This window comes from Pleuronectes platessa, chromosome 15 (genome assembly GCF_947347685.1).
Source record: "Pleuronectes platessa chromosome 15, fPlePla1.1, whole genome shotgun sequence".
NCBI lineage: Eukaryota > Metazoa > Chordata > Actinopteri > Pleuronectiformes > Pleuronectidae > Pleuronectes > Pleuronectes platessa.
Window position 1 is genome coordinate 12,523,849 of NC_070640.1, and position 12,166 is coordinate 12,536,014.

The window sequence follows — 12,166 nt, forward strand, 5'->3', positions numbered from 1 at the left end:
TTCCGTATATTCTGCAGCGGAGGGAGAAGACGCAAAATGCTGCAGTGGAGCACAAGTTTGGTCCGCTCGCAAGAACAAAAAGCCACGTTTCATTCCCCTAAAAAAAATAAAACAGTTTTTCCCCTTCCTGATCGGCAGCTCTAGCGCTAATACGCCGCCTTCCACCGCGGCTCTCTCTCCGCCTCCCCCCTCTATACAGTCACAGACGGGGAGGAAATAATGCCGATTGCCAAGGGGATCCGTCAACAACAAAAAACAACAACAAAAAAACGCAGGATCGGAGCACCGAGACACGATGGACCGAAAAAAGGTCGATCTACCGTGTGCCAATCACTCCATGGTGTTTTATCAGCGGCGATCTCGCGTTAGAGTGAAATCCTAAATCCATGACTGTCCCTCCTCAAAATCGCATCTTACTGTAGCCGAGGCATCACTCCAAATAAATAAAAAAATCAAATCGCTTCACATGCAGCCGCATATATACACACACACTCCGCCGGGCCTGGGTGAAATCATATGGCTGCGATGACTAAGGCTGCGAAAGCTTTCTCACATTCTTCAGGAGACTGTTTTGAATGAGTTTTGCGTCTCATCGCATTAAGTCATGCCCTGCATTCAGGTCACATTCGCTGCTCTGCCTCTTGCAAAAAAAAAAAAAACTGATGTTGAAGCACCGCATCAAATCCATACTGCTAAAAACTAGTAGGAGGTCTTTTGTTGGATCCAATGCAGAGAAACGACATTGTTGAATCACTTCAGAGTGAGACACATCTGGGAAAGTGTGTTTTTACAAAAATGGGTTCACGTGGTAAAGTAGCTCTTTAAGGAACTGGACCCTAAATAAGATACATCATATACTATGGGGATATCAACACGTTGGTTTATCATTTAGTGCTATGTTTGGGAAGTTATGATAGTATTGGTTGGCTTTGGATGGGAATGCGGATGCAGCTATTGTACTGACAGTATTCACCAAGAGCGACATCTGCTGACCACTCTATTTGTGACAAATCTGACACATATACACACTTGCTGTAAATCAAACTACACAAGTACCTATAACTCAGGAAACCCACATTTGAACTCAGTCCAACAAAAAGGCTCAGTGATTTCTGAATAATGAATTTGGGACAATAAATAAATACTTATATCAAATTAACAGGGGGGCCATGAGTGCCGGAACAAATCTTTGTTTTAAGTTTACATAAGAAAATGCACCTATACCTGTGAAAACCTGTAAAATGAGGCTACATTAGTTTTCATGTCCTGCAGAGCTGAAGCAGACCTGGCTGCTCTCCGTGGTGCTGAAAGTTTACAGGGCCTATAAATTAGAGCTTCAAGCTGATGTCAGACACAGACACACAAACTGTGTGTGTGAGATGAAACCCTAATCACTGTGACAATAACTGCTCATGTGAGGTGCTGGTTTTAAAACAACACAACCTGTTTGCACTTTATTTGGGAAAATGTGCACAATTGCAAACACAAACGGCACAATGACTACACATACATAATCCATACAGTTAACGTTGTTACTTCATTTGCAACGAATGTCCCTTTGCACCTTTTAATGTATATCGTTTTAGTTTTGTATTGTATTTTACTTTTGCTTTTATAGTAATCTCTTTCTACCTCCTTTTGTTTTCTATTTGTTTAACTATTGCACTGCTGAGCTGACTGGTTGCTTCTTGTCCAACACCTTTCATTGTCCTGTTGACTCAGTGTTAACTTGCTTATGAAAAATAAAACTTGAATAGGTTTTGTGCGCGGGTATGACATGCATCCCCTGAGGGATTCAAACACGCTGTGAGTGAGACGTGGCTTTTATCATTCAGTTCATTTAAATAGAAATACTCATTTAGACGTTCACCTCCATTATATTGCTTAAACTGCTCCCCTGTCTTATTTTAACCACCAGGGGGCAAAGCTGCAATTCCCCAATTGTGCCAAGGGGAGGCGCACGTCCGCCGAACGAGTGACGGAGTGCGTGTTGACATCAGAGTTGAAACGTGCGTCGTTGAACTGGTGCGTGTGTCCGTGCCACGACTCGCCGTCTCCTGTCCATCTTGTGGAGGAAGCAGCAGCGGTCCTCTGTGTTGTCTGAGGCCTGGTCGTCTGCCTCCTCTGCCCCGTGTCTTCTCCAGCGGCTCCCCGGTGAGGCTGTGCGGCGCAGCGGCTTCCCACTGAGCGGCCTGGAGCGGTAGGTCATCGCTTGTGGAGGAACCGACGCTGTTCTTTTTGACGTGTCATTGGGGTTGTTACTGTCCCGCGGCCGCTTAATTGTCTTATAACGCGCAGCGCTGTGCGTGATATCGCTCTGGCGGAGTTTGCAGAGCCATTGCATTGCAGCTTATGTGGGCGTGCACGCGTCTTGTGTGGAAATGAAAAGGGGGCACACACAGCTGCATTTGGAGCAGAGCCACATATCGGTGTTTGGGGTGCAGACTAAAGAGTGTGAGGTGATCAATAAAAAGGCCTTTTCAGTCTGATATGTGCGCTGGAAGGGGCCTCGGCATCCGACCAGAGTTAACTTCTGTGATTCATATTCATGATTAGAAATTGGAGAGAAAAACAGAAGAAATGCTGATAGAGTAGTTGAAGTGACAGGTTGTGGCCTGTCAAACATGCACATAGACCAGGTCTGTAGGTAAACCAGACAGAAATAGAATATAGTCCTTCGGGTGAGATTTGGGATAAAAATGTTGGATTAAATGACGAATTTAGAATTGTATATATTACAGGTTACGTATAAATTAAGTGTCCGACAACAACAATATTTTTCTCATTATTTTTAAGAAATGACTCACCTGTTTTGCAGACTTGCGTGTGTCATATCGCCTGCACCAAAGAGGACAGAGGAGAAAGAGCGGCAGGTGAGCTGCAGCTTTAACTTTGGAAATAAAATAAACAAAGTAACGTAAGTTCTCAAACTGACATTTTGACTCAGAAAAACTTAACGAGGCGACGATGTAGCTACAAGGAAGGTCCGAGACAACGACGCCATAAAGCGCCAGCATGCCTCAGTCATCTCTGCATCAAAAAAGTGTGGTCATCATGCTGCAGAAAAATTTGATATTTTGTATCACTTGGATTAAAGCCAATTTAATGCTTATTTGAATGTTGGTTGTGTGTCATTATGCTCACTAACTATTTATTCCAGCAGAGAAACGGTTACTGGATTTTGCCGCACAGGAAGTGATGAATGCTGTGGAGCTGATCAGGAGGCCCCGAGACCTTTGAGGGAATATCAGGTATATTTCAATGACTTCATATGAAATAATAAATAAATAAATATAATAAAATGAAAAGAAACAAAACAAAACAAAAAAAAAAAACAGAAAATGGATTCCAGGCCTTCACGCTCACCTCGCCTCATTTGCAACCAGTAGTTTCACGTTTTGGTCCAATCTCTACTTTGAGCAATATATTTGTCTGATAAATGGATGTCATTTATTTCTAAGATTGTTTATTACAAAAAGATTCGGTAGTTTTTTTTTAAATAAATTAAATAATTTTACCTCTTCAACATGATAGGCTATTTATTTATTTAATTTTGTATTGTTTTGGCCTAATAATATACTAGCATGCTGATGAAATAATGAGTTTATCTCTGAATGTCATCAACTTAGTATCATGGTCTATACTCGTCCATTGTATATTATTTATTATTCCAGTGTCGTTTCAATGAATGGTTGAAAGTTACATTTACAAAAGCTTAATCAGTATTATGCATTTATATGCAAGTGCAAAGCAACATATATAAACCTTTTTAATGTGTGTTTTAATATTAAGCCTTAATAATTAATATCTATAAGTAAGTATACTATAATAAGAAGCCTATCTAGAGGGAATTTTATGAATATTAAAATGTTGTACAGGCTTAAGTTTCTGGGATTTACAGCCAATGTGATACTGAACTCCTCTAAGGCCTCAAAACAGCCTTTAACACTTTAGAAATGTACATGTTGAAAAGGAACGTAGTCTTTTATTCATTCTGAATAAAGTGGCCAACGTGATAGATATATTTCCTTTTAATGCAAACAATTTAAACAATGTCCATGTTGTAACAATACACAATGAAATAAAATACCACAGATCAAGTTGCACAACTGACCTATATCACAATCAACTTGATTCAAGCAGTATAACACGTTAAAGACCACCACGTGATTCATATCTGTGAAGTGCATAACGAATATTGACTGAACGAGCTTAGAGACTTATTAACTTTAAATGCTCTCACATAAACACACACACAGATTGAGATCGTCTTTAACATATTTAACTGAAAAAGGAAAGAAGGCGTGTGATGAGTCTTTTTGGTGCAGCCCGAAACGGAGCATTGTTTCAGCCTGCTGGTCTTTTTTTCCTTTCTTTTTTACTGATTCTAATGACTATTTAAATCAACTTTAATGGCTGAAATTATTTACCTTGTTGGCTTGATTATATCTTATCATACAGATAAAAGGTATGCGTAAAAACTGCTGCTTTAATGACTCGTATAATAGTTGCTTTTTTAATAAATGAAATACTTCATTTATAATTTTCTTATGCTTGAGGTACTAACATTGACGTGACCCGACATAATCTACAGGGATTTACAGCTAAATAAAATTATAATAAAGAAGTATACACAATATATCCCATTCTTCAATTACTCTGTAAAGTAAGTATTGCCAGCAAGGGGGCAGAGACGTCGTGTTTGGTTTATTAAACCATTAAACCCTTTTGGAGCATAAATAAAAATAGAAATCTAAGGTGAAATTTCCCATGAGACGTGTCAGCAGCTGTTTGTAGGCTTCTTCTACCTACTTTGACATTAGCAGCCTGCTGCGGCCTACACGTGTTTTAATGGCCTGTCACACTCACATGTTTTGGTATACTAATGCTCGACATGCTGCTGTGAACAAAGCCGCTCTGACATCGGTCACATGCCTTGTCTGGCTGTGACAGACTGACAGACACACAGACCGCCAGTAAGACAGACAGACACACAGACACACAGTAAGACAGACAGACACACAGACACACAGTAAGACAGACAGACAGCTGACTTAGGGAGAGCCAGGCCTCAGCTGTTCGCTGTACACCGTGCACGCTCAGGTCTGGATACCTGATGACACCTTTAAATAGACTGGAGACAGAGGTGCAGGACTGCAGTCATGAAGGCGGCCTACATTATACAGAGATCCTAAAAAACACTACCCGACCTGACTGTCGCACCAAGGCCAAAGCTTAAAAATAAGGCGATTGCCTCACGTGAGCGCGCGATCGAGACACGAGAGCAAACGTCGGGCCGAGCCGGTGTTACATTATTTGGCGGAAGCAGACTAAATAAGAACGGACGGAGTGATTTAGGTCATGTTCAGACCAAGTATAAAGATCCGATCACAACAGCTCCAAGTTACAACTGACATTAAAATGCATCCTCAATCGATTCCTTAAGAAAACTCCGATATATCTCTTCCTTCTGAAAAACGTCAAGATGACCACATTAAGGAATGAAACAATAATAATAAAGTCCTATTAAAAAGATGCATATTATCGGTTTAACTCCAATGAGAGTCCAGTGACATGCACCAATGTTGGAAAGTATCCTGATCACTTCTGATCCGATAACACGTTTAACAGTCACTGCCCAGCATGTAAGATGATATTTCACCTCACCGCCATGCCAGGTAAGTGGATTTGATTTCAAGATTAAAAACGGTAAAATTCTGTTTGAAAATTAAATAATTACTAATATGTGATAAAATGACCTATTTTTTAAATATATTATAATGGTTTGTTATTTCAGGCTTTTTACATGACCTTAATGTTTAACTCAAGGTTATGTCGGACTAGTCTTGTTTTGTAAACTTTGTAGAATAAAGTTTATAAATTTTAAAAAAGTGATCTGTTGCGGATCCTGTGCCACTTTGTATATGCAGCCCTGTAAATGGGCACATCAATTATTCTTATTGCCTATTAACACTATTTTGTTGCTAGTATTTATATAATACAATTGCGTTTTCTTTTCAAAATATGTATCTGTGCATATTTTGTTTGATTGGCTAAATATGTGAAAGTTTAAGAACACGTGGGACCATTTCTGACCTGCAAAATCAATGACTTTCGGCCAGATAAAGAAAAAGATCAAGTAGGTCATTTTACCACAGCTTTATTTTACATAGTTTTAAAAGCAATCAGCACATTAAACGATCAAAGCACGTGCCATGTTAATTATGGATAAGTTATATATTCTTTTATCTTTTTGAACTAAAACACATGTTAAGCTACAGGGTCTTTCCAGGAAGTTAAACACACCCTAGTCTCAAGACGCTGGGTCCCGTGGATCTGAACTATACCTGGGTGCAGAGGTGCAGATCTCTTCAGAATAATGGTTTCCATTTAAATCACACCATCTTAACTTGTGACGCGGGCCCGTGTCGAGGCACTCCGGTGAAAACCCTCCGTCTCTCCGCATTGAAACGTTTCCCTCGCTGTTTTTCGTACCTCTCTGTGCAGATCTCGCGAGAGCGGCGGTGCTCGCAGTGGCTGTGCCGTGGCTTTGCAGCAGACAGAGGGAGAAGGCAGGCAGGCAGCATCATGGCGGACAGAGACAGTGGAAGTGAGCAGGGAGGAGCAGCCACGGGCCCAGGCTTCGGCTCCATGCACCTGGCGACCGGAGCGGCGGGCTCGGCCACCGGCCTCCAGCACGAGACCCAGGAGCTGGCGTCGAAACGGGTTGACATCCAGAACAAGCGCTTCTATCTGGACGTGAAGCAGAACGCGAAGGGCCGCTTCTTGAAGATAGCAGAAGTCGGGGCCGGTGGAAACAAGAGCCGCCTCACTCTCTCCATGTCCGTGGCGGTCGAGTTCCGCGACTACTTGGGGGACTTCATCGAACACTATGCCCAGCTGGGTCCCAGCAACCCGAGCTTGGTCCAAGACGAGCCCCGGCGGGCGCTGAAGAGCGAGTTCTTGGTGCGGGAGAATCGGAAATACTACATGGATCTGAAAGAGAACCAGAGGGGACGGTTCCTGAGGATTCGGCAGACCGTTAACCGGGGGCCCGGTTTGGGATCCACGCAAGGCCAGACCATCGCTCTCCCGGCCCAGGGACTTATTGAGTTTCGTGACGCTTTGGCTAAACTTATTGACGATTACGGTGTAGAGGACGAACCTGCGGAGTTGCCCGAAGGGTCGTCATTGACTGTGGACAACAAGCGGTTCTTCTTCGACGTCGGATCCAATAAGTATGGTGTGTTCATGAGGGTAAGCGAGGTGAAGCCCACGTACCGCAACTCGATCACCGTGCCCTACAAAGTGTGGTCCAAATTTGGGAATACTTTCAGTAAATATGCCGAGGAGATGAAGAAGATCCAGGAGAAACAGCGGGAGAAGAGGGCAAGCGAGCTGCAGCAACAAGAGGAGATGCAGGCGGACGATGGAGACGAGGATTGATATAGAGAGGAACAGAAAAAAGAAAAGATGCAAGAGTAATGAAAATAACAAGAGAAATATAATTAAGAACTCTACTGTATAAAGAAAGAAATCTAAAGATTTAACTGTAATGGTTTAACTCCAAGGGAGCATCACCCACAATATAAGAAACCTCCACAACCTGACAGTTATGACATGTTGTCACTCATCGCTGGATGTTACCCCACTTATCCACCATTAATACAGTTAACAGGCTGCTAAACAAAGTAATAACATTATATTTGAACATTGTTTCCTACTTGACAAACAATATTGAACTGAGTGTTTATTTCCCTTATTAACAGAACTTTTGTACCGTTAAAGTTATTGTAAAAAAAAATATATATAAGTGTTTGCAATGTTCAAATGGAATTATTGCCTAGTTCAAATGAAAAACGTTTCCTTTTCATGTGAGCTAATGACTTCAGCACAAATCAGACGTTTTAATTTTTGAACCAAATTTCAAAAAGACTTCGTAAAAGGTTGTCACATGCCATCCTATTAACCTTTACCTGTGAGTAGAGATGTGTTTACACATGAATCATACGAGGGCTAGGCCTGCTTCGGAAACTGGTTAGATGTATGTATAAAAAGGAATATGTAGGCTTTTTCATGAAATGAAATAAGTGCTCTATTTGTTGTGCAATATGCATTGCATAAAAGTCTAAAATATATTGAACTGATCAATGGTTCCAGATATGATGACATTTGCCAGAGGCATTCAAAGAAAAATTAATATTGTAATTTTTGTTTCAGTTGAAATTGTTGCCATGCAGATGGGTATATTATAGACTACCTTTGTGTCTCGTTGTCAATGCAATGTGTTCATTTTAAAGGTACTAAATGTGTATTTGATAGAGGAAGTGCAGTGACAACATGTAGCAAATGGCCTGAGTTGCAGATAATAAGACAAACACCCCATTCATGCTGTGTTTCCGCAGCGCGTCATTGGTCATTACGTCCGAAACAAACATTTTGTGATGTTGTTCAGTCATAAAAGTCTATATGGTGCCAAGGAGTGCTGTTGCTGCATGTTAATCTGCACTAAAATAGATTTCGTTGGTCTCCCAAAATATTGGCTCAAGGACCCTTCTAATTGTATCTTTATCTGCCTATATTGTACGAATCTTGAGTTCGAGTGCTGGGTGATTCCCTCCAAAGGCTTGGTGTAGTTGTAGTGGAAGTTTTTCCGAGGAGTGATCTCGCAAACTGTTATTACAATATCACCATCACACTATGAGGAGGGACATTGAGAAGAACACCTGGATAAGCTAACGCCTGCCGGTTGAAAAGCGTCCAGTTGTGTGTCAGTGGATGTGCCCATCCCTACAAATTTACAATCTGTTGGTGTGAGGCCCAGTGGGGCTGCTTCGGATACATTCTCATAGCTCTACTTTGGATTTGTAAGCCCAAATATCTACCTGGGGGTGATGAGATTCTGTTTTGGTCTAATTGTAAATATTTGGGCTGCCACACGGAAAACAACTGGTTCTAAACCAGTTTAGTCGCATCTCATAGATGTGTGATAGCAGTTTTATAAACTCCGGAGAAACTGGCAACAATCAGATTAAGTCAGATTTACCTCAGCATCGAATACAATGACTGCTCCCGTGTTTAGATTGACTGGAAACCAGCAAACTAGACTGTCCTCGACCACCTATTTTTGGAGCTTCTGGTACAGACTAAAAGAGACCTGATTGGGAGCATCCTCTTCAGCATATAAACAACCTGGTGCCTTACACACTCTGCATGCTTACACGCTGGCCTGGTGCATTGGATCGCAGTTTGGCTTCTTTTTGTCATCGTTTCTTCTTTCTTCCATTCGTTTGTGTCTCAGCCACCTTGTGTGCTAGCGCACGACTCGTGGTGCTAAAGGGTTTGCTACAAATCCTTGTAAAAGAAAAAAAGCAGAATTCTTAACTTTTTCTGCTACCTTCCTTCTTTCCTAATGTCATTGCCATCCCCGTTTCCCAGCCATCCAGGCATCGGCCTACATGTAAACATGGAAGCGGGTGGTCACCTAGACGCAAGATGATGCAGAGGAGTTGGCTCTTTACCAGCCGAGCGCGTTAGCAGGGAGAGCAGGGGCTGATGGGAAACATCGTTCGTGGGTTAAATGTTATAAATGGATATTGGTGAGCCCCCCCCCCCCCCCCTTTCTTGAAATGCTAGTTTTATGGCTTGGGTAGTTATGTGTAAGTTGTAAGTTGCTCAATTAATGGGGAGTAGCAAGCATGTTTTGTTTTTGTTTTTAATGTAGTTTTACCTTTCAGCATTATTCCACATTATTTGTAATTTTGGAATGTTTCTGCCCACAAAAAAAAGATCTATTTTTTCTGTGCAACATTTCATCACTGTGTGCAATATCGGATGTGCCAATGGTGGCAATATATGTATATCAATTAAATATATGATTACTATTTGAAAGCATGTGGCTGAATTCCATGTTTATTTCTCATGAAGGAGTTGTAGGCCTTTATTTGCACTCAAAGCTCCATCCTGGAGGAAAATATATAGTAAACCAAGGTCTTAGTAGCCTGTGGGGTCGAGCAGTTCACACCAGTTCTTTAACTTGAAATAGAGCAATGTATGCCTCTCCCTCAGACCAGCGTGAACTTGGCTTATTGTTGAAAGTAGACTATAAACACAATGACGTTTTTGTGAAAAAGGAAAACTTAAAAAATCTCCATTTTAGCTTTAAGCTAAGATACGGTGCTTCAGTCCAATCCTCATTAAGGTGTATGGTGAACTGTCTTCAGTGGTTGTTGTGTCTAGCACTTTGCTTCTCCCAGGTTAATGAAATGCCTGACCAGTACTTGTTTAAAAATGATCTCAACAAAGAATGTTACTCTCTCTTATGTTGCCTCTTTATAAAAGAGCGTATTTGATTTTCTCGTTTAGTTTTTGATGCATCAAATATAATTTATGTACATTTGACAAATTTTAAAATAAATTTTATTTACCCATAAGGGGAAAAATCTACATTCAAAATCGAATGTGTTTTTCATGCTTCATTTCTTGTTGGAAAAGAAAACAACTTCCCAAAATGTCCATTATTCATGGGTGAAAAGTCTGTTTAATGTTGTATAAAATGTCTGACTCTACATTTGCAATGATGCTAATAACAAAAGCTTAATTTTACAGCCTTTTAAAATGCAAACATTGCAATGACAAGTACCTGATGATTCATGTCTTAGAGATTCCTACATCAGTACTGTATGTGTAATACTAGGCTGTAAAATAAAGCATTACTTTGGTCTCTAACGTCCTGACTACGCAGTTTGTGATCATCTGTATGTAATGATTGCTCTTCTGGGAACTTGGGTAACGAGAGTTTATCGATCATGACCCAACACGACCTGTGTCTTGTCATTTTGTGGATATTTCCATATTTTTTTATAAAGGTATTATGTCTATAGCCATTTAGAAGGTCACACTTTTTTTTCATATATTACTTAAACAACATGATGTAAATTATTGTAAATAGAGGAACGAGGCCTTATCGTTCACCAGATCACCAGCCAGCTGCTGTTGCCACGGCGATCTACACAGAGGATGTTCAATTACTTTAAGCTGGCCTGGACCTTCCTCCTCGGTCTCCCATACCAGAGGAAACCACATTATTGAAAAGTCATTCACTATACAGAGAGGTCGGACGTCAGGGGCTGGATGTGCTCTGAGGTTATTTCTGCAGAAACTGTGTGTGTCCAGGTTTTGTCGTGCGGTAGATCTCAGGTCTCTCAGTCTATCGTGCCCCGTGTCGACCAGGAAGGAGGGTTAGGAGTTGCCCAGATGCCAAACTGGAGAAGCCAGATTGAGGACTGGTTTCGACCATCGTTGGGAGTACAATGCATCATGGCCATTAATTACATTCACTCAAACCTCTACTTGTGTTATTTTGGTGTAAAGCTATAGATATCCATTTATTGTTGATCTTCATACTTTAGTCATTAGCACAAAGGACAACAACTGCTTGGAGGAATGCTGCTGGGGAGGATTCATCTAACAGGTTTGGTCTGATCTTCTTCGCTGGGAGAACACCACTTGATCAAATTCATTTCTTAATTTGTGCTGCAACATGGTCATCATCCCCCCCCCCCCCCCCCCCCCCCCCCCAGCACTCCCTGACACAAATGAAGATCACGCTCAGCTTGTTGCTATGTACAACATCCGGACCCTGCGTGTTTATCTGCTGCTGCTGAGCCGTGCCCAACCATGAGGTGGCACAATATGTTAAGAAATGCCCCCTTTGCGTTAACCTTGCCTCCATTTGTGTTCTACTTTGCAGTTGAGTGCTGTGTCCTGAAGCAGTTAAGCACGGGCTTTAGGTGGTGACGTAATGCAAGGCAGGCCTCTCTGGTGTTTGGCCACTAGAGTGTGCTCTTTACCTAAAAATGACAGGCACGTGGGCGAGAGAGAAAAGCAAAGGCGTCTCAAGGGAGAAACCTCCTTTGTCCTCAATGTGGGAGAATTAACGACAAACAGGGTAAAGTAAACAGGCACTTAGAGCAATGCCACCGTGCACATGGTTTAACAGAGCCTCCAGTGATGTGGAATATGTTCCTGCAAGAATCAATACATACCATTTCAGCCACAATTCATATTTCATGGCTTGAACTTTCGCTTGTAATGTTTCAATAGACAGTGCAGTAATATTTGGTTTTGATGTCGCAGTACCAGGAAAGTCATTAAGACGTCATTC

General features: G+C 41.5%; 1 protein-coding gene across 1 annotated transcript; it reads left to right on the forward strand.

Annotated features, from left to right (window-relative positions):
- Positions 1-6,579: 6,579 nt before the first annotated feature.
- Positions 6,580-10,728, forward strand: puraa (purine-rich element binding protein Aa). Its single transcript, XM_053441742.1, has one exon. It carries the CDS (start codon positions 6,589-6,591, stop codon positions 7,444-7,446), a length of 858 nt encoding a protein of 285 aa, XP_053297717.1. The 5' UTR covers positions 6,580-6,588; the 3' UTR covers positions 7,447-10,728.
- Positions 10,729-12,166: the final 1,438 nt, after the last annotated feature.

What these genes read in the sequence shown, in the direction of transcription:
- puraa (XM_053441742.1), top strand. Translation starts at nt 6,589, where the DNA reads ATGGCGGACAGAGACAGTGGAAGTGAGCAGGGAGGAGCAGCCACGGGC.